This window comes from Pecten maximus, chromosome 7 (genome assembly GCF_902652985.1).
Source record: "Pecten maximus chromosome 7, xPecMax1.1, whole genome shotgun sequence".
Lineage (NCBI taxonomy): Eukaryota > Metazoa > Mollusca > Bivalvia > Pectinida > Pectinidae > Pecten > Pecten maximus.
In genome coordinates, this window is record NC_047021.1 from 965,687 (window position 1) to 988,946 (window position 23,260).

General features: G+C 33.4%; 1 protein-coding gene across 1 annotated transcript; it reads left to right on the plus strand.

Moving 5' to 3' along the window:
• Window positions 1-3,784: 3,784 nt before the first annotated feature.
• LOC117331276 (homeobox protein prophet of Pit-1-like) lies at window positions 3,785-23,146 on the plus strand. The gene is made up of 3 exons (XM_033889882.1): window positions 3,785-3,936; window positions 11,594-11,787; window positions 21,728-23,146. Exons 1-3 carry the CDS (start codon window positions 3,888-3,890, stop codon window positions 22,424-22,426), a joined length of 942 nt encoding a protein of 313 aa, XP_033745773.1. The 5' UTR covers window positions 3,785-3,887; the 3' UTR covers window positions 22,427-23,146.
• Window positions 23,147-23,260: the final 114 nt, after the last annotated feature.

The window sequence follows — 23,260 nt, forward strand, 5'->3', positions numbered from 1 at the left end:
AATTACTGATATACTGGGATATGTTATGCATAATGTTTATTAAGTTATATGTTGTAAATACATCATGTATAATGTAAAATAACTGATATACTACTATATATTATGTATAATGTGAATTAAAATATAAATAAAAGCAATGTAATATACATTATGTATAATATAAACGTACTGATTTACAAGTACTATATGATGTGTTGTACATATTTTTGTTGAATAATTTATCCTATATATACAAATGTGTGTTAAGTAAACACAAGTTTAGTTATTTTTATAAATGTTTGTACACACATATATGTGTCAGTATTTTTATGTTAATCATCTATTTTTGTATTGTAAGTTGATTTTTCCCCAAAAACATTTTTTTTTATGAAAAATAGTGACATTTTTATTCTACTTCTGTCTGCATGCATTCTGCTTCAAATAAAGTGATAATTTATATCTATGACTGTTAAAACAACCATCTATACTGAGAACTAGTTTGACTGTGGTCGTTATACCTGTGAATTTGACTTACTGTGGTCGTTATACCTGTGAATTTGACTTACTGTGGTCGTTATACCTGTGAATTTGACTTACTGTGGTCATTATACCTGTGAATTTGACTTACTGTGGTCATTATACCTGTGAATTTGACTTACACTCAATGATAAACAAAATTGGCCTGCCTTATGTTATAAGTTTTTATCAAGTTTTCAGACATGTGTTAGTCAGACAAATCTGTTTCCCAAACTGTATCAAATATGACCTGTTAATATCAGATATTGACTTTGTGGCGATGCCATACGTCTCTGACTATTATACTGTACAGCTGGATGTCGGGATATAGACTGTTATACTGTACAGCTGGATATCGGGATATAGACTATTATACTGTACAGCTGGATATCGGGATATAGACTGTTATACTGTACAGCTGGATATCGGGATATAGACTATTATACTGTACAGCTGGATGTCGGGATATAGACTGTTATACTGTACAGCTGGATATCGGGATATAGACTATTATACTGTACAGCTGGATGTCGGGATATAGACTGTTATACTGTACAGCTGGATATCGGGATATAGACTGTTATACTGTACAGCTGGATATCGGGATATAGACTGTTATACTGTACAGCTGGATATCGGGATATAGACTATTATACTGTACAGCTGGATATCGGGATATAGACTATTATACTGTACAGCTGGATATCGGGATATAGACTGTTATACTGTACAGCTGGATATCGGGATATAGACTGTTATACTGTACAGCTGGATACCGGGATATAGACTATTATACACCTGGATATCAGGATATAGACTATTATTCTGTACAGCTGGATATCAGGATCATCACATCAAATTCAACGGTATTAATCATTAAATTTCAGGTAAATATGGAGTAATTGTTTGGATTAAACTTGATCCAAAAATTGCAGCATAAAAAATTCCTCACATGTTTCTCAGTTCAATGTTTATTGGGGGATACAGTATACTGATATTTACTGGAGGTATACTCATATCTGATGATGGTGGGATAATCAAATCGTCCTGCGTCCGTGGTGGGTCAGTTGTCTGTCTGTCGTCCGTAAACAATTCTTGTTATCACCATTTCTTGAAACGTACTGGAGGGATGTTCCACTTGGTGCCTAGTTGTGGCATTTGAATTAAGATTTTTGATCAGAAAAACAAAATGGCCGACAGCCAGCCATCTTGTATTGTGAGAATTGAAGTTTGTTATCGCCTATTGAAAAGTACTGGATGGATATTTCTCAAACTTCACGCATAGGTTCCACATGTTAAAGAGAAAAGTGGAGGGGAGATCAGTTTGATATATCACCAATAAAGATCATTCAATGGTGGGCACCAAGATCTCTCTGGGATCTCATGTTTAAATTCACATTTTATTTGAATTCCATTTACACATTTCTGCACTCTACATACTTGCCTCATTAGTTATTATATACTTAGGGAGAAATCAAAGAATGCTTCATTTACTATACGTAGCATTACAATTATTTAATCAAAATATACGGTATATGGTTTTAACATTGGTACATCTCACTATACTGAACAAATACTTTATAGCAGCATTTACTTTCTCAAATATGTACTGTTAAAGTTTCTATTTTTTTTCAGTTGCAATATAAGAACCATGTTTGAAGTAAACAGATTTGTTTGGGAAATGTGTGGTAATGAATTTGTTGTTGAATTTATTGTGAAAGTTTACTGGAATTGTTTTGGTGTGTGAGTTAATTTACTGAGAAGAGGAATCGTTTGTGATGATGGAAGGTGTATTCAGAGTTCTCTCTCTTACACAATGATTGTTGTGAGGAATAAAATCGAATTTTGTTATTTCTTTTCTGTTTTTTATAGAATGTATAGTAACAATTGTTATCAGTTTAAAATAATATTATAATATTGTCATCAGTATAGGCTAATTAAAAATTAAATGTGCTACTTGTAACAAGGTCTTATATGTAGGATACCTTTCAAGTAATATTTTAAATCATCGATTGTTATTTAGATTTCCAATTTCTTTATTGACTTGTGATACAGCCCACAAGTACACTAGTACCAGCGGATCTTAATCGCTTCCAAAATGAATTACAGTCTAAACGACTTAATTCTTTGATATTGTTTACTGTATTAATTTAAGCACTGAAGGTGTTTGCCAATAGTTTATTTTAATGAGTCGATTTCTTGAATTAATGTACATATTAATGTGAAAGAGTTTTAATCTTCTACCTTAGTCGTTGACTTATAAAATAAGCAATATCTTATATTTTGATATACATATATCTTATAAATAACTGAGGCGCAGACACACACAGTTTTGATTAACTTATTCTGTATTTGGTATGTACAACATGTAAATACTTCACATATACGTGGTTAGGCTAAATAAAATTGAAAGGAAAAAAATATTCACAATATGTTTATATAAATTAAACCTTTCAAAGACTTTTCTAATAAATCTCTCAAATACTGTTGCGCTTGATTAAAACTTGTTTGCCGTACATTAGATGAATAGCTTTAGATCTAGAGTTACATTTTTATTTGGTGATTGTCGGAGCCAATTACCTCACTCAGAGACCTATATACTAGTATATAGGTCTCTGCCTCACCTAAACCTAATGAGCATAGTAGCTCTTTTACATTTACAAAGTGTAACCAATTACAAAATAAACCAGTGTTTTAACTTGTATCAATATTTAGAAAGTTATTTAGGTCTGATACAGTGTTCGAAAACAGGATTACATCCTCACCCTATAACCTTAGAAAAAGCTTGATTGTTCTAAAAACATCCACAGAAGTACTGTTGTATCTATCACGTCAATCAAATCACTGAAATAAGACATCCTTCTCACTATTGTTTCGTCAATCATTTCAAAACAATAGAACATGATGTTCCTTTGTCCAATAATTATAACGACGTTGTTTAATGGTGCGGTATGTCTAAGAAGTTGCGAGCGTACACACCTCAAGGAGGGATTTTATCCAGTCGGCCGTGAACATCTCTACCCCGTCGACCGTGAACATCCCCACCCCGTCGGCTGTGTGTTGATACACCTGACACAGGTAAAAGGTCTATGGTTTCCTCGGTATATACTTAACGATTAGTGTATACAGTCTATTGTCATGGGGACACTAAATGTAGGTATACCGATTAAAGTGTTAATTAAACACCGTAATAAAACACACACTTATATCCTATGTTTATTTTATTATTTACTTTTATCAATGCGATCCAATGAAAATCGGTCTATTTACTCAAAATTAGAATTGCTCAAAATCTGGGTGATAAAAAGATCTGGTATTGGCGGAGATACTTTATATTTGATTTGAGTTTTAAGGAGTTTTGTTGTGTGATTCTTTGGATATTATACGTCATCATGTGTTCCTCTCAGACCGACTTCTCCATGAGGAAGATCCTAGGTATAGGTAAGGCATTTTCAATTTATAATAGACTCGGGGTCACGAAACAACAGGTATATCTGTTTACAAAACGCGTTTTTATGATTTTAAATTATAATCAAATGCAAAAACGAACATACACGAAAAAAACTTAAATTTCAATTGAAAAGATTCGGGAATTATTAAATTATCGATGTGAAGGACAATGAAATAAGCGTGTTTCGTGACCCGGAGGACACCGTTTCAATTGTATATACTTATAATAAAATATCTGTATCTGTATTTGTATGTAAGCCCGTAATTCGGAGAAGTATTAGAACGTTTCGGAATTCATTCCACATCGAAAAAAAGTTTCATGTTAACAGGCAATATTTAGTATTTTTTTCACTGTTAATCCCAGGGTATTGTCGGACATTTTAAAGCTATATTTATACTTGAGATCCTGCGCCGTGTGTCTAGTTTGGAACAAAGCATTCTTACTTCAATATAAAAATATTGTTCATTTTTTTCACTGTCCTAAATTAGTGTTGAAATTGATGAGAAGGGATAACTTATAACATCACGTAATTTTAATATGAAATTATCCCAGAAACAAAGGCCTTGCATTGACAATAATTAAATACGTTGAGTTGAATGTCTTTATCTCTCGCTACTTATGGTGTCATTGAAAAAAAAAGATAATTTTCGATTTTGTTTTGTCGCCCCCCTCCCCCCACCCGAAATTTGGCAATTCTTTATTTGTTGAATATAGTCCAATACAGTTGTCATTGTTCAAGTTCTTTTTAAGGTAAAAACAATCTATCCGGATCTCAATTATCTTCGTCTAAGCAGAAACTGAACAAAACGTTGATATCAAACCGAACTTCTGTACGTACAGGCAGAGACATATATACAGTATATATGTGTCTGGTACAGGTGTGTTTCTGACGTTAATCCTTAATAGTCAATCATTAACGATTTACTGTATTGAAATAAGTAAACGTTTTGTAATAGGAAATTCAAGACAATACAGGTAGTCATTTTGTGAAATCCCTAAGTCTGCATGGTATTGTTTCGGTGATACAATAGGAATACCTACTGCGATAGGAATAGATTATACCTACTACTACAGATTAACAAGATTATAAATAGCTCTCAATCGTCCAGAAATACTCGCTCAGAGACAAAACTGACCATTCTTGTTTGTTTTTATCGGTATATCCGGAAGTGTTACTCAGGTTGGCATCCGAATACATACACCACCAAACTGATAGGGAGGCTGATAGTGTAACAAGTATGGATTCAAACTTCTACGGCATCAGATGGATATCTGATTTTAACGTGTACAAAATGTAGTACTTACTCTAAAAATCTAAAATCTGAAAATTGATATTTTTTTGTATATATTTTTATAAAGAATAACCAGAGACCTATATACTAAAGTATATAGTATATAGGTCTCTGGAATAACGAAGCCCCGATAATTCTAAATGTTTACACAGCTATTAGGGGAGACAACTCTTACAGATAATACACACGTTTTGCTAGAACCCAATTCAATTGGAGCTAGGGTTAGGGTTAGTGTTTGATCACCCTGTTTATTTCGTACCACATCCAATTCTGAGATGTGAAATTAAGACGCTATCTCATTGTTTCGTGTTTATGTCATTGTTTTCGTGTTTATGTCATTGTTTTCGTGTTTTTGTTTCAACCGTGACATTATCATAATTTTTACGACATTTAGATATATTATGTAAAAGAAAATCTTGACAAAATGTGTGAGTATGTAGAAAATGCCTGTGATATGTGTTATGTGTACATAAAATGAAATGATATGGAACAACACGTACTGATAAAGTTAACCTAAAGATTTAATATAAATTTAATTTCATTTCGGCGAAGTTCTACATTACATACAGCAATGATAATGCTCAAATTGGATTCGGGAACAAGTTTTACAACTTATATAAATCCGTACATCTTATATAAAGCCGTACATCTTATATAAAGCCGTACATCTTATATAAGTCCGTACATCTTATATAAGTCCGTACAACTTATATATAAATCAGTGCAACTTATAAAAACTCCAGGATAGAATTATACGTAATTACAAGGATGAACTATATAATATACTCATACCGTTTTCGTGTAGGGAAGAGATTTATAACTTGTACTTTTTTCCTGAAGATTTCCTCTCCCATTTTTCGTGGAACATGGTACACTTATTTCCGAATTTCATACCTAGTCAACAGTTTATCAGAGACTACGTTTGTCCGTCGTTTTGATATTCAGTATTGAATTAACCAATCTTGGTAGGATTTTTTGGGGAGAACATTACCTCTCACATTATGAAATAATAACGACCTTTTGTTTGCTGTTAATATTTCAATATCAATATATACCTAGAAATATCTCCACATTTCGACTTTCGACCAATATACTGCATTCAAAGCGTATCTTCTGTTTTGCAGAAATGGCATATTCCGTCAAAGTTTCCAAATTTGATTATTTTCAATTTTGTATGAAATAGTTAATGTAAACAATTCATTGAAATTCCTTTATCTTGAGAAATGTAAATATGTTAAAAATCTGTTATGCAAAATATAATTTCACGAAAAAATGTTTTGTTAGATGCCGCGGTGGCCGAGTGGTTAAGGTGCCCTATTGACGGGAAAAATAAAATTATTCTTATCCGGAAAAAAATTGTCCTGACACGTTATGACGTCTGGTACTGACTATAGGCCGGTGGTTATTCTTCAGGTACTCCGGCTTTCCTCCACCTCCTAAACCAGTCACGTCCTAAAATGACCCTGGCTGTTATTAATAGGTTGTTAAACAAAATAAACCAAAGTTTTGTTGATACTTTCCCGTTTGCTTTTATCTTTCCTATTCATTGTCATCCTTTAATTTCTTATTCCTTTTATTATCTTCAACTTAAGTTTCTTATGTTCGAAAGTTTTATTGTTTCGATCAAACATATCCAATCAGATTCTAAACGTAAACTGTATCCTCGTTAATGATTTCTTTCTCTCTAATAAGTAATCTTTTATATTTTCAGGAAGTAGCAGATTTAAAGTCTTGCGAATTCAGATATACATTTATCCTATCTTCTATTCTTCCATTGATAATTTAGTTTAAACTTTCCTTTATACAAAAAACAAGACGATTATATAACCTGATCTCTGCGTCAGATCCCATCTTCCATCGTGTGTATTCCAATTTTTGTAAAAGAACTTATGTTAAAACTTCAGGACGAATTTAGGGAGCTGTGTGATGTGACATTTTGTAAGGAGGATGAATTCCTGGCTTCCGACCCTGGTTCTATAAATGATGCTAGGGAAATTAACTCGTTTGTCGAAAAGAGGTACAAAACAAAAATCGGTTACTACGTATTGGACGCTGTAAAATAAGACACATAATAATGAGTGCCTTATATTACCAGAGCTATTTATTTCTGTTTACGGAAATAATATCTTGACTTATTTACGAAGTCAGTAATTGTGCGTTGTACTACACTCGTGATATTAGTAATACGAGGGACTATAAACACTTACAAGGTAAACATGTCCAAATCATATACTTGGGAGCGGATATAGAAATTTCATTTCATAACAAGTCTAACCTACATTTTGTAACCCAAGTATCTGGTACGACTGACTCACCAGGGTAAAAAGGGGGATGGAACGCGGAAATCTAAACTGTCTCCCACCGAAATAGATAATATTATATAGACACGATAGTACATCAAGTTACAACACATTTCTGTAGTTATAGTCACACGGACTAACTTACAACAGATTTCTGTAGTTATTGTCACAGGGACTAACGTACAACAGATTTCTGTAGTTATTGTCACACGGACTAACTTACAACAGATTTCTGTAGTTATAGTCACACGGACTAACGTACAACAGATTTCTGTAGTTATTGTCACACGGACTAACGTACAACAGATTTCTGTAGTTATTGTCACACGGACTAACTTACAACATATTTCTGTAGTTATTGTCACACGGACTAACGTACAACATATTTCTGTAGTTATTGTCACACGGACTAACGTACAACAGATTTCTGTAGTTATAGTCACACGGACTAACTTACAACAGATTTCTGTAGTTATAGTCACACGGACTAACTTACAACAGATTTCTGTAGTTATTGTCACACGGACTAACTTACAACAGATTTCTGTAGTTATTGTCACACGGACTAACGTACAACATATTTCTGTAGTTATTGTCACACGGACTAACGTACAACATATTTCTGTAGTTATTGTCACACGGACTAACGTACAACATATTTCTGTAGTTATAGTCACACGGACTAACTTACAACATATTTCTGTAGTTATTGTCACACGGACTAACTTACAACAGGTTTATGTAGTTATTGTCACAGGGACTAACGTACAACATATTTCTGTAGTTATTGTCACACGGACTAACGTACAACATATTTCTGTAGTTATAGTCACACGGACTAACTTACAACAGGTTTATGTAGTTATTGTCACAGGGACTTAGCACTAACGTCAAACCCACGGTTTATATATCATCGTAGTACAATACAGTATATATACCATAGAATAATACATATATATCATAGTATAATACATATATATCATAGTATAATACATATATATCATAGAATAATACATATATATCATAATATAATACATATATATCATAGTATAATACATATATATCATAATATAATACATATATATCATAGTATAATACATATATATCATAGTATAATACATATATATCATAATATAATACATATATATATAATATAATACATATATATCATAGTATAATATATATATATCATAGTATAATACATATATATCATAGAATAATACATATATACCATAGTATAATACATATATATCATAGTATAATACATATATATCATATAATACATATATATCATAGTATAATACATATATATCATAGTATAATACATATATATCATAGAATAATACATATATATCATAGTATAATACATATATGTATATCATATAATACATATATATCATAGAATAATACATATATATCATAGAATAATACATATATATCATAGTATAATACATATATATCATAGAATAATACATATATATCATAATATAATACATATATATCATAGAATAATACATATATATCATAATATAATGCATATATATCATAGAATAATACATATATATCATAGAATAATACATATATATCATAATATAATACATATATATCATAGTATAATACATATATATCATAGTATAATACATATATATCATAATATAATACATATATATATAATATAATACATATATATCATAGTATAATACATATATATCATAGTATAATACATATATCATAGAATAATACATATATACCATAGTACAATACATATATATCATAGTATAATACATATATATCATAGTGTGATACATATATATCATAGTATGATACATATATATCATAGTATAATACATATATATCATAGTATAATACATATATATCATAGTATAATACATATATATCATAGTATAATACATATATATCATAGTATTACAAAAATAATAAAAAGGGAATAAAATAAGATCATCGTAAAACAATAAAACAAAAAGGGGAAAACATGAACAAAAAAGACAAAACGGGTATAAACAATAAAAAGAGAATACAATAGACAAGAAACAAGAGAACAGAGAAGAAACATATAATCAAGAATAATACATATATCATATAATAATATACATATATATCATAGTATAATACATATATATCATAGAATAATACATATATAATAGTATAATACATATCTATCATAGTATAATACATATATATCATAGTATAATACATATATATCATAGTATAATACATATATATCATAGTATAATACATATATATCATAGTATAATACATATATATCATAGTATAATCATATATATCAAGTATAATACATATATTCATAATATAATACATATATATCATAGTATAATACATATATATCATAGTATAATACATATATATCATAGTATAATACATATATATCATAATATAATACATATATATCATAGTATAATACATATATATCATAGTATAATACATATATATCATAGTATAATACATATATATCATAATATAATACATATATATCATAGTATAATACATATATATAATATAATACATATATATCATAGTATAATACATATATATCATAGTATAATACATATATATCATAGTATAATACATATATATCATAATATAATACATATATATCATAGTATAATACATATATATCATAGTATAATACATATATATCATAGTATAATACATATATATCATAGTATAATACATATATATCATAGTATAATACATATATATCATAATATAATACATATATATCATAGTATAATACATATATATCATAGTATAATACATATATATCATAGTATAATACATATATATCATAGAATAATACATATATAATAGTATAATACATATATATCATAGTATAATACATATATATCATAGTATAATACATATATATCATATAATACATATATATCATAGAATAATACATATATATCATAGTACAATACATATATATCATAATATAATACATATATATCATAATATAATACATATATATCATAGTATAATACATCTATACCATAGAATAATACATATATATCGTAGTATAATACATCTATACCATAGAATGATACATATATATCATAGAATAATACATCTATACCATAGAATAATACATATATATCATAGAATAATACATATATATCATAGTATAATACATATATATCATAGAATAATACATATATATCATAGTATAATACATATATATCATAGTACAATACACATATATGGACCATCATATGTCTCATTACGACATGGACTCGAACAGCTATGGGATCTTTTTTCTTTCATCCATATTATTTTACGGATTTATGTCCCTTTTTTTTAAAAAATCAATAAAAGCTGTTGAGTGTGATTGGTATAGCGTGATTTCTTTCGAGATTGTTGCTTTGGGTAAAATGATTTGTCAAATAATTATTTTAAGCCTTACCCTTCGTATGATAGTGTGGAAAGGGCAGTATGTCTCATGTCTATCTGTATAGTCTACCCGAGACTTATATAGAGGTTTCCCCTGACTTCCTGTAGAGGTTCCCCTGACTTCCTATAGAGGTTCCCCTGGCTTCCTATAGAGGTTTCTCTGACTTACTATAGAGGTTCCCCTGACTTACTATAGAGGTTCCCCTGACTTACTATAGAGGTTTCTCTGACTTACTATAGAGGTTCCCCTGACTTCCTGTAGAGGTTCCCCTGACTTCCTGTAGAGGTTCCCCTGACTTCCTATAGAGGTTCCCCTGACTTCCTATAGAGGTTCCCCTGACTTCCTGTAGAGGTTCCCCTGACTTCCTGTAGAGGTTCCCCTGACTTACTATAGAGGTTTCTCTGACTTCCTGTAGACGTTTCTCATGTTAACAAATGATTAAGGGAAGAAAGGAAAGGAGGGAAAAGTAGAGAATCCATTGTGGGCGCCAATATCCCTCCTGGTTAGGTAGGGTGAATGCACTATCTCATTAGGTTGTGAACTCCCAGAAAAAAAGACCATTATTTGGAATTCGATAACAAGTGTATTGCTTTGAAATATACATATACTTTGTTTAATTGTTTAGATGGCAACCAATTCAGTCCTGTCCGCCTTGACCTTGAACAGAATTCCAGGAAAAGGAAGCGACGCACGAGGACTATTTTCTCGCCCCAGGCTGTGTCCATCCTAGAACTGGCATTCTCTCACAACTCTTATCCGGACATGTACGAGCGCGCCAAGTTAGCTGGCATTATAGGAGAGGAAGAGGCCAGAGTTCAGGTACGCATGCGCAAAAAGATATGTTTGCCCCCCCCCCCCCCCCCCCCCCACTGTAAAATATGGTGGGGCAATTGCCCCCCCCCCTCGCTTCCTACGCCACTGTCCTACTTATTAAATCTATAATACTGCTTGTTCGATCATCAGCAAGCGTTTCCAGGTAAAATTCCATCGTATTCTTTTAAAACAAGCCGTGACATCATATAAAAACAAAAAACAGACGTCACCTGCCAACATGAATAACAATTACACATGAAGAGTTATAGTAATACGGTTGGTCCTGTTTTATATCTGTGTGTAGAGTTATAGTAATACGGTTCGTCCTGTTTTATATCTGTGTGTAGAGTTATAGTAATACGGTTCGTCCTGTTTTATATCTGTGTAGAGTTATAGTAATACGGTTCGTCCTGTTTTATATCTGTGTGTAGAGTTATAGTAATACGGTTCGTCCTGTTTTATATCTGTGTCTAGAGTTATAGTAATACGGTTCGTCCTGTTTTATATCTGTGTGTAGAGTTATAGTAATACGGTTCGTCCTGTTTTATATCTGTGTAGTTATAGTAATACGGTTCGTCCTGTTTTATATCTGTGTGTAGAGTTATAGTAATACGGTTCGTCCTGTTTTATATCTGTGTAGAGTTATAGTAATACGGTTCGTCCTGTTTTATATCTGGGTAGTTATAGTAATACGGTTCGTCCTGTTTTATATCTGTAGAGTTATAGTAATACGGTTCGTCCTGTTTTATATCTGTGTACAGTTATAGTAATACGGTTCGTCCTGTTTTATATCTGTGTAGTTATAGTAATACGGTTCGTCCTGTTTTATATCTGTAGAGTTATAGTAATACGGTTCGTCCTGTTTTATATCTGTGTAGAGTTATAGTAATACGGTTCGTCCTGTTTTATATCTGTGTAGAGTTATAGTAATACGGTTCGTCCTGTTTTATATCTGTGTAGGTATAGTAATACGGTTCGTCCTGTTTTATATATGTGTAGTTATAATAATACGGTTCGTCCTGTTTTATATCTGTGTGTAGAGTTATAGTAATACGGTTCGTCCTGTTTTATATCTGTATAGAGTTATAGTAATACGGTTCGTCCTGTTTTATATCTGTGTAGTTATAGTAATACGGTTCGTCCTGTTTTATATCTGTGTAGAGTTATAGTAATACGGTTCGTCCTGTTTTATATCTGTGTAGAGTTATAGTAATACGGTTCGTCCTGTTTTATATCTGTAGAGTTATAGTAATACGGTTCGTCCTGTTTTATATCTGTGTAGAGTTATAGTAATACGGTTCGTCCTGTTTTATATCTGTGTAGTTATAGTAATACGGTTCGTCCTGTTTTATATCTGTGTAGTTATAGTAATACGGTTCGTCCTGTTTTATATCTGTGTAGAGTTATAGTAATACGGTTCGTCCTGTTTTATATCTGTGTAGTTATAGTAATACGGTTCGTCCTGTTTTATATCTGTGTAGAGTTATAGTAATACGGTTCGTCCTGTTTTATATCTGTGTGTAGAGTTATAGTAATACGGTTCGTCCTGTTTTATATCTGTGTAGAGTTATAGTAATACGGTTCGTCCTGTTTTATATCTGTGTGTAGAGTTATAGTAATACGGTTCGTCCTGTTTTATATCTGTGTGTAGAGTTATAGTAATACGGTTCGTCCTGTTTTATATCTGTGTAGTTATAGTAATACGGTTCGTCCTGTTTTATATCTGTGTAGTTATAGTAATACGGTTCGTCCTGTTTTATATCTGTGTAGAGTTATAGTAATACGGTTCGTCCTGTTTTATATCTGTAGAGTTATAATAATACGGTTCGTCCTGTTTTATATCTGTGTGTAGAGTTATAGTAATACGGTTCGTCCTGTTTTATATCTGTGTAGTTATAGTAATACGGTTCGTCCTGTTTTATATCTGTGTAGTTATAGTAATACGGTTCGTCCTGTTTTATATCTGTGTAGAGTTATAGTAATACGGTTCGTCCTGTTTTATATCTGTGTGTAGAGTTATAGTAATACAGTTCGTCCTGTTTTATATCTGTGTAGAGTTATAGTAATACGGTTCGTCCTGTTTTATATCTGTGTGTAGAGTTATAGTAATACGGTTCGTCCTGTTTTATATCTGTGTGTAGAGTTATAGTAATACGGTTCGTCCTGTTTTATATCTGTGTAGTTATAGTAATACGGTTGGTCCTGTTTTATATCTGTGTGTAGAGTTATAGTAATACAGTTCGTCCTGTTTTATATCTGTGTAGAGTTATAGTAATACGGTTCGTCCTGTTTTATATCTGTGTAGTTATAGTAATACGGTTCGTCCTGTTTTATATCTGTGTAGTTATAGTAATACAGTTCGTCCTGTTTTATATCTGTGTAGAGTTATAGTGATACGGTTCGTCCTGTTTTATATCTGTAGAGTTATAGTAATACGGTTCGTCCTGTTTTATATCTGTGTAGAGTTATAGTAATACGGTTCGTACTGTTTTATATCTGTGTAGTTATAGTAATACGGTTCGTCCTGTTTTATATCTGTGTAGAGTTATAGTAATACGGTTCGTCCTGTTTTATATCTGTGTGTACAGTTATAGTAATACGGTTCGTCCTGTTTTATATCTGTGTAGTTATAGTAATACAGTTCGTCCTGTTTTATATCTGTGTAGAGTTATAGTAATACGGTTCGTCCTGTTTTATATCTGTGTAGAGTTATAGTAATACGGTTCGTCCTGTTTTATATCTGTGTAGTTATAGTAATACGGTTCGTCCTGTTTTATATATGTGTAGAGTTATAGTAATACGGTTCGTCCTGTTTTATATCTGTGTAGAGTTATAGTAATACGGTTCGTCCTGTTTTATATCTGTGTAGTTATAGTAATACGGTTCGTCCTGTTTTATATCTGTGTAGTTATAGTAATACGGTTCGTCCTGTTTTATATCTGTGTGTAGAGTTATAGTAATACGGTTCGTCCTGTTTTATATCTGTGTAGTTATAGTAATACGGTTCGTCCTGTTTTATATCTGTGTAGAGTTATAGTAATACGGTTCGTCCTGTTTTATATCTGTGTAGTTATAGTAATACGGTTCGTCCTGTTTTATATCTGTGTGTAGAGTTATAGTAATACGGTTCGTCCTGTTTTATATCTGTGTAGAGTTATAGTAATACGGTTCGTCCTGTTTTATATCTGTAGAGTTGTAGTAATACGGTTCGTCCTGTTTTATATCTGTGTAGAGTTATAGTAATACGGTTCGTCCTGTTTTATATCTGTGTAGTTATAGTAATACGGTTCGTCCTGTTTTATATCTGTGTGTAGTTATAGTGATACGGTTCGTCCTGTTTTATATCTGTGTGTAGAGTTATAGTAATACGGTTCGTCCTGTTTTATATCTGTAGAGTTATAGTAATACGGTTCATCCTGTTTTATATCTGTGTAGTTATAGTAATACGGTTCGTCCTGTTTTATATCTGTGTAGTTATAGTAATACGGTTCGTCCTGTTTTATATCTGTGTAGAGTTATAGTAATACGGTTCGTCCTGTTTTATATCTGTGTGTAGAGTTATAGTAATACGGTTCGTCCTGTTTTATATCTGTAGAGTTATAGTAATACGGTTCATCCTGTTTTATATCTGTGTAGTTATAGTAATACGGTTCGCCCTGTTTTATATCTGTGTAGTTATAGTAATACGGTTCGTCCTGTTTTATATCTGTGTAGAGTTATAGTAATACGGTTCGTCCTGTTTTATATCTGTGTAGTTATAGTAATACGGTTCGTCCTGTTTTATATCTGTGTAGAGTTATAGTAATACGGTTCGTCCTGTTTTATATCTGTGTGTAGAGTTATAGTAATACGGTTCGTCCTGTTTTATATCTGTGTAGTTATAGTAATACGGTTCGTCCTGTTTTATATCTGTGTAGAGTTATAGTAATACGGTTCGTCCTGTTTTATATCTGTGTGTAGAGTTATAGTAATACGGTTCGTCCTGTTTTATATCTGTGTAGTTATAGTAATACGGTTCGTCCTGTTTTATATCTGTGTAGAGTTATAGTAATACGGTTCGTCCTGTTTTATATCTGTGTGTAGAGTTATAGTAATACGGTTCGTCCTGTTTTATATCTGTGTAGTTATAGTAATACGGTTCGTCCTGTTTTATATCTGTGGAGAGTTATAGTAATACGGTTCGTCCTGTTTTATATCTGTGTGTAGAGTTATAGTAATACGGTTCGTCCTGTTTTATATCTGTGTAGTTATAGTAATACGGTTCGTCCTGTTTTATATCTGTGTAGAGTTGTAGTAATACGGTTCGTCCTGTTTTATATCTGTGTAGTTATAGTAATACGGTTCGTCCTGTTTTATATCTGTAGAGTTATAGTAATACGGTTCGTCCTGTTTTATATCTGTGTAGAGTTATAGTAATACGGTTCGTCCTGTTTTATATCTGTGTAGTTATAGTAATACGGTTCGTCCTGTTTTATATCTGTGTGTAGAGTTATAGTAATACGGTTCGTCCTGTTTTATATCTGTGTAGTTATAGTAATACGGTTCGTCCTGTTTTATATCTGTGTGTAGAGTTATAATAATACGGTTCGTCCTGTTTTATATCTGTGTGTAGAGTTATAGTAATACGGTTCGTCCTGTTTTATATCTGTGTGTAGAGTTATAGTAATACGGTCCGTCCTGTTTTATATCTGTGTAGAGTTATAGTAATACGGTTCGTCCTGTTTTATATCTGTGAAGAGTTATAGTAATACGGTTCGTCCTGTTTTATATCTGTGTAGTTATAGTAATACGGTTCGTCCTGTTTTATATCTGTGTAGAGTTATAGTAATACGGTTCGTCCTGTTTTATATCTGTGTAGTTATAGTAATACGGTTTGTCCTGTTTTATATCTGTGTAGAGTTATAGTAATACGGTTCGTCCTGTTTTATATCTGTGTGTAGTTATAGTAATACGGTTCGTCCTGTTTTATATCTGTGTAGAGTTATAGTAATACGGTTCGTCCTGTTTTATATCTGTGTAGAGTTATAGTAATACGGTTCGTCCTGTTTTATATCTGTGTAGAGTTATAGTAATACGGTTCGTCCTGTTTTACATCTGTGTAGAGTTATAGTAATACGGTTCGTCCTGTTTTATATCTGTGTGTAGAGTTATAGTAATACGGTTCGTCCTGTTTTATATCTGTGTAGTTATAGTAATACGGTTCGTCCTGTTTTATATCTGTGTAGAGTTATAGTAATACGGTTCGTCCTGTTTTATATCTGTGTAGTTATAGTAATACGGTTCGTCCTGTTTTATATCTGTGTGTAGAGTTATAGTAATACGGTTCGTCCTGTTTTATATCTGTGTAGAGTTATAGTAATACGGTTCGTCCTGTTTTATATCTGTGTAGAGTTATAGTAATACGGTTCGTCCTGTTTTATATCTGTGTAGAGTTATAGTAATACGGTTCGTCCTGTTTTATATCTGTGTGTAGAGTTATAGTAATACGTTCGTCCTGTTTTATATCTGTGTGTAGAGTTATAGTAATACGTTTCGTCCTGTTTTATATCTGTGTAGAGTTATAGTAATACGGTTCGTCCTGTTTTATATCTGTGTGTAGTTATAGTAATACGGTTCGTCCTGTTTTATATATGTGTAGAGTTATAGTAATACGGTTCGTCCTGTTTTATATCTGTGTAGAGTTATAGTAATACGGTTCGTCCTGTTTTACATCTGTGTAGAGTTATAGTAATACGGTTCGTCCTGTTTTATATCTGTGTGTAGAGTTATAGTAATACGGTTCGTCCTGTTTTATATCTGTGTAGTTATAGTAATACGGTTCGTCCTGTTTTATATCTGTGTGTAGAGTTATAGTAATACGGTTCGTCCTGTTTTATATCTGTGTAGTTATAGTAATACGGTTCGTCCTGTTTTATATCTGTGTGTAGAGTTATAATAATACGGTTCGTCCTGTTTTATATCTGTGTGTAGAGTTATAGTAATACGGTTCGTCCTGTTTTATATCTGTGTAGAGTTATAGTAATACGGTTCGTCCTGTTTTATATCTGTGTGTAGAGTTATAATAATACGGTTCGTCCTGTTTTATATCTGTGTAGTTATAATAATACGGTTCGTACTGTTTTATATCTGTGTAGTTATAGTAATACGGTTCGTCCTGTTTTATATCTGTGTAGTTATAGTAATACGGTTCGTCCTGTTTTATATCTGTGTAGTTATAGTAATACGGTTCGTCCTGTTTTATATCTGTGTAGAGTTATAGTAATACGGTTCGTCCTGTTTTATATCTGTGTGTAGAGTTATAGTAATACGGTTGGTCCTGTTTTATATCTGTAGAGTTATAGTAATACGGTTCGTCCTGTTTTATATCTGTGTAGAGTTATAGTAATACGGTTCGTCCTGTTTTATATCTGTGTGTAGAGTTATAGTAATACGGTTCGTCCTGTTTTATATCTGTGTAGAGTTATAGTAATACGGTTCGTCCTGTTTTATATCTGTGTAGAGTTATAGTAATACGGTTCGTCCTGTTTTATATCTGTGTAGAGTTATAGTAATACGGTTCATCCTGTTTTATATCTGTCTGTAGAGTTATAGTAATACGGTTCGTCCTGTTTTATATCTGTGTGTAGAGTTATAGTAATACGGTTCGTCCTGTTTTATATCTGTGTAGAGTTATAGTAATACGGTTCGTCCTGTTTTATATCTGTGTGTAGAGTTATAGTAATACGGTTCGTCCTGTTTTATATCTGTGTGTAGTTATAGTAATACGGTTCGTCCTGTTTTATATCTGTGTGTAGAGTTATAGTAATACGGTTCGTCCTGTTTTATATCTGTGTAGTTATAGTAATACGGTTCGTCCTGTTTTATATCTGTGTAGTTATAGTAATACGGTTCGTCCTGTTTTATATCTGTGTGTAGAGTTATAGTAATACGGTTCGTCCTGTTTTATATCTGTGTGTAGAGTTATAGTAATACGGTTCGTCCTGTTTTATATCTGTGTGTAGTGTTATAATAATACGGTTCGTCCTGTTTTATATCTGTGTCTAGAGTTATAGTAATACGGTTGGTCCTTTTTTATATCTCTGTTGAGAAAATGTAATATCTAATCTCGTTCTCTAACTGTTGTGTTTGGATTTGGTATTTAAGATTAAGATGTACGATTCTGAAGCTGAACATATTAGTACATATGTATTACAGTTAACCAATAAATACTATAACATATAGCGTAGGAACCTACTTGTATAAACTTGTAAGTTGGTATTTGTAGATGTTTAATAAGTTATCAAACTTGAGAAATTAAAACTGAATTGAATTTAAATATCACAGACGTATTGCTTACCGTGTGCCGTGAAGCCAGGTAGACCGCATGTCATAACTCCACTTCATAATGTTCACTCCCCATCAAAGTTTATCAAATACCGGAACAAAACAAACGTTAAAAACCACCCAATGATTCAAACCAGTACTTTTATTTATTGAAGTCTCAACTCAACCTTTCGTAATTTTATTAAAGCAGGTGAGAGTTGAGTAGTATATCTAAACCAAACAAAACCAGGTCTCCCCAGCGAGTCAAAACAATATGTCGGCACTGTAATTAAGGTGACAATTAAATAAGGTTCACACCATGACGAGTTGAGTATTCTCGAGGATATAATTATAGAGATGAGTAAAAACTCCGACTGTAGATATAAATAGGTAAAATTATACAGCTAAGGTCAGAACACCACCAGCAGTGGGACAACACAGATGTCCACAGTGATCCTTAAATACAGGTATATATAGGTAATTAATATATATATACAGGTATATATAGGTAATTAATGTATATACATTGTATATACAGGTATATAGGTAATTAATATATATATACAGGTAGGTAATTAATATATACATATAGGTATATATCGGTAATTAATATTATGATATTTAACTTGACGTATATATATACAAATGTTACTATCTTAGGTAATTTAGATTCTGTGTCGTAAATACTGGCCATCTATATCATGTGCTTAGCTTGGTTTCACTTCACTATTTTTAGTTGTACACGAAAACTAACTACGTCCGACTTCCTGAGTTGTTAAGGTTAACTGTACTTCAGTTTATAACGAAAAAGGTGGTCGTATGAGGGACGGATATTACGGCACGATATTTATACAAAGTCGTACCATTATGTCTGTCCATTATCCGTCTGTCATTCCACAAATCAAACTGATAGCATATGTTTGACCGCGTCCGCTCTTCCTCAGAAATAAATATTTGTACATGTACAGGAATTATGGAATATCAATTTTCACAAAGTGTCTTCTGATTATTAAACGGACAGAGAGACATTTCATTTTTTGTTTGTCCGTTATGTAGGTCCGTTATTCTACAGATAAAATACCGTTCTGTCCGGCAGCCATCTTTAATATACTGTAACATTAGGTTGTATGTTGGACGGAAGTTATGGCACGACATTTCACTCTGAAGTCGTATCATTATGTCTGTCCGTTATACGTCCGTCATAAACGTCAGTCCTATCTGTGACGGATGTCTGTCCACTGTCCTTCCTCAAATAAATAAGACAGAAAAGGGGGTTGTATGGAGGACGGAAATTATGGCACGACCTTTCATACAAAGTCGTATCATCATGTCTGTCCATCATACGTCCGTTATTCTCAACATAAGATAAAGATCCATTAGTGCCTGTCCATCAAACATGTCATTCCCACCTGATATCCGGCCTAAGCTAAAACTGTCTGTCCGCGCGTCCTGTGCGGTGTGGTACAGAATGGTTTATGTAGGATAAGGCATGATTTGTACTATAACGTCCGCCCATTAAACACCATTCCATTCCTCCTAAAGTGGTTCTGTATGAAGGACGGATATTATGGCACGGTGTTTTATATAAAACTGTGACAACAGGTCTGTCTATTAAATAACCTCCCAACATACTTAGTCTGTTCATCCCCAGTCTACTACCCAAGTCTGTCCGTCACCAGTCTACCACCAGACCAGTCTACCACCCAAGTCTGTCCGTCACCAGTCTTACTACCCAAGTCTGTCCGTCACCAGTCTACCACTCTACATGTGCGTCCGTTTCCTGTCCATAGAGAAGTTAATGGTTGTATGTTGGACGGAAATTATGGTACGACATTTCACTCTGAAGTCGTATCATCATGTCTGTCCGTTATACGTCCGTCATGAACGCCAATCCTGTCTGTTACGGATGTCTGTCCACTGTCCTTCCTCAAATAAATAAGACAGAAAAGGGGGTTGTATGGAGGACGGAAATTATGGCACGACATTTTATACAAAGTCGTGTCATCACGTCTGTCCATCATACGTCCGTCCTGAACGTCAGTCCTATCTGTGACGGATGTCTGTCCACTGTCCTTCCTCAAATAAATGAGACAGAAAATGAGGTTGTATGGAGGACGGAAATTATGGCACGACATTTTATACAAAGTCGTGTCATCACGTCTGTCCATCATACATCCGTCATTCTCAACATAAACCACGATCAAATATGAAATTTTAAAAAGGTGGTCGTATGAAGGACGGATATTATGGCACGATATTTATACAAAGTCGTACCATTATGTCTGTCCATTATCCGTCCGTCTGTCGACTCCACAAGTGTGTATCGGGATAGTCTTCCTAATAGGCGTGACTGTCCAGGATTCGTCTTCTTCGATTAAATAGGTGGTCGTATGAGGGACGGATATTATGGCACGATATTTTATACAAAGTCGTACCATTATGTCTGTCCATTATCCGTCCGTCATCCCCATTGATACAAAGGAGATTTGTATACTTTGTAGGCAAATGCCATGTCTGTCCATTTTATTCCTGTCATTTATAGAAAATTCTGCTTAAATACCTTGCCTATCAAACGTACATTCACTATAATTACGAAATACACATGTAATATGCTGTCGTTATATATCTCATGTTTTTTTGACAGGTTTGGTTCCAAAACCGACGAGCTCGTGCCAAACGAAGCAGACAGGCAGCGATCGATTCACCACCTACAGACGTATCCTGCGACTCTCTTTCCTCGTCTATTTCCTCCGGAAGTGCGTCATTCTCGCCCGTCCAACGACCTGTTAAACCAGTACCAAAGGCTGAACTAGATCACCACCCATCTGATATCGGACCTTACCATCCATTCCCGTATTTCTACCCAGCTAGCTACATACCCGCCGCTGTCTCCATTCCTAGACCGTTTGACTATCACAGTTACCATGGAGACACGCTTTTCGGAGAGTTGAAGTCGCCACTATGGTCTCCCGGAAGTCCCACCTTCAGCAAACTGTTCGAGTTCCCACCGAAAGCCCACACGCCTATTGCTGATGTTAACCAACGTCCCGTGTTCCCACAGCACACACTTAGTGACGAAGATCTCTCCTCGCGATCCTCCAGTGTCGACAGTCGCCAATCAGCGCCTGATGACATCACTCATGTCCTCAAGGACAGGACCGTGCAGTACAGTTGCGTTGGGGATCTTCGTCGTTCTGAGAGACGTTCCGATGATGGGGGTAGTCAGCTGGTGATAGGCCGGATAGAGGACTCGTCCAGTGATGAGGAAGGAGGGTTGGTGATCGACCTCAGAGTTCGTACACCTGATTCCAAGATGGCTGCCGGTCGTAGTGGAGGTTATTGAACTAGTGCTCATCAAATTAAACGTTTGTGCTAAACTAAATGTCCGTTCCGAGTGTGGGATAGAGAAAAGCCGAAAATGGTCTAAAAACAGATTTTGTTTTATATCGATCGCTGCTATTTAATAAACTTTGACCATTCGTGCTCATAGCGGTCGTTTATTCGGAAGAAAACTGACTTTCAAAGACACTGCCATTTTATCGTATTGATATATTTAAAGAAGAATAACGAGGATTGGTAGAAAACTGACCATACTTAGTTTGGGGTATTTCCACTGTTAATTTGAGTGTACAATGTGCACTTGATGCATAGATAAGATATTGGTATACGTTGATAAATAGGTATCTGCGCCGTAGCGCGGAGGGAAATTTCGATATTAATTACGTAATTCAGCGGACAGTAAATTATGCAGTTAATTACCAGTATATACTTAGACAACAATGGTGGTTTGATATTTTCGAGTACAAAATTGTTGCATGAAAGAATTAAGGAAATACATCTGGTGTTATTATCCTGGAGTTGTCGACACGTGCATTGTTGTTGTTTGTTGGGAACAATTTGGATTTTGTTTTGATGTCAACATCGTAACTGAACGTAATGTCGACACGTGACAGAGTATCCTCCTGGGTGATCACGTGTAATAACGGAACTTAGTCATGAAATTGATCTGAACTTTAGATTTCACTTACGTATTTATAAAGGAGTAAATTAATGTAACTGGATTTCGGGCTATTGTTGTTTTTGTTTTCATTTAGTTTGGTAACGCTGTCTCTCTCCTTCAGGAACGGACCAGAATTTTGGGTAAAATCTATTTTGCACTAATTTTTACGTTTGGAAA

Coding starts and splice junctions, on each gene's coding strand:
- LOC117331276 (XM_033889882.1), top strand. CDS start 3,888: ATGTGTTCCTCTCAGACCGACTTCTCCATGAGGAAGATCCTAGGTATA. Junction 3,937..11,593: donor GAGGAAGATCCTAGGTATAG/GTAAGGCATTTT, acceptor TTAATTGTTTAG/ATGGCAACCAATTCAGTCCT. Junction 11,788..21,727: donor AGGAAGAGGCCAGAGTTCAG/GTACGCATGCGC, acceptor TTTTTTTGACAG/GTTTGGTTCCAAAACCGACG.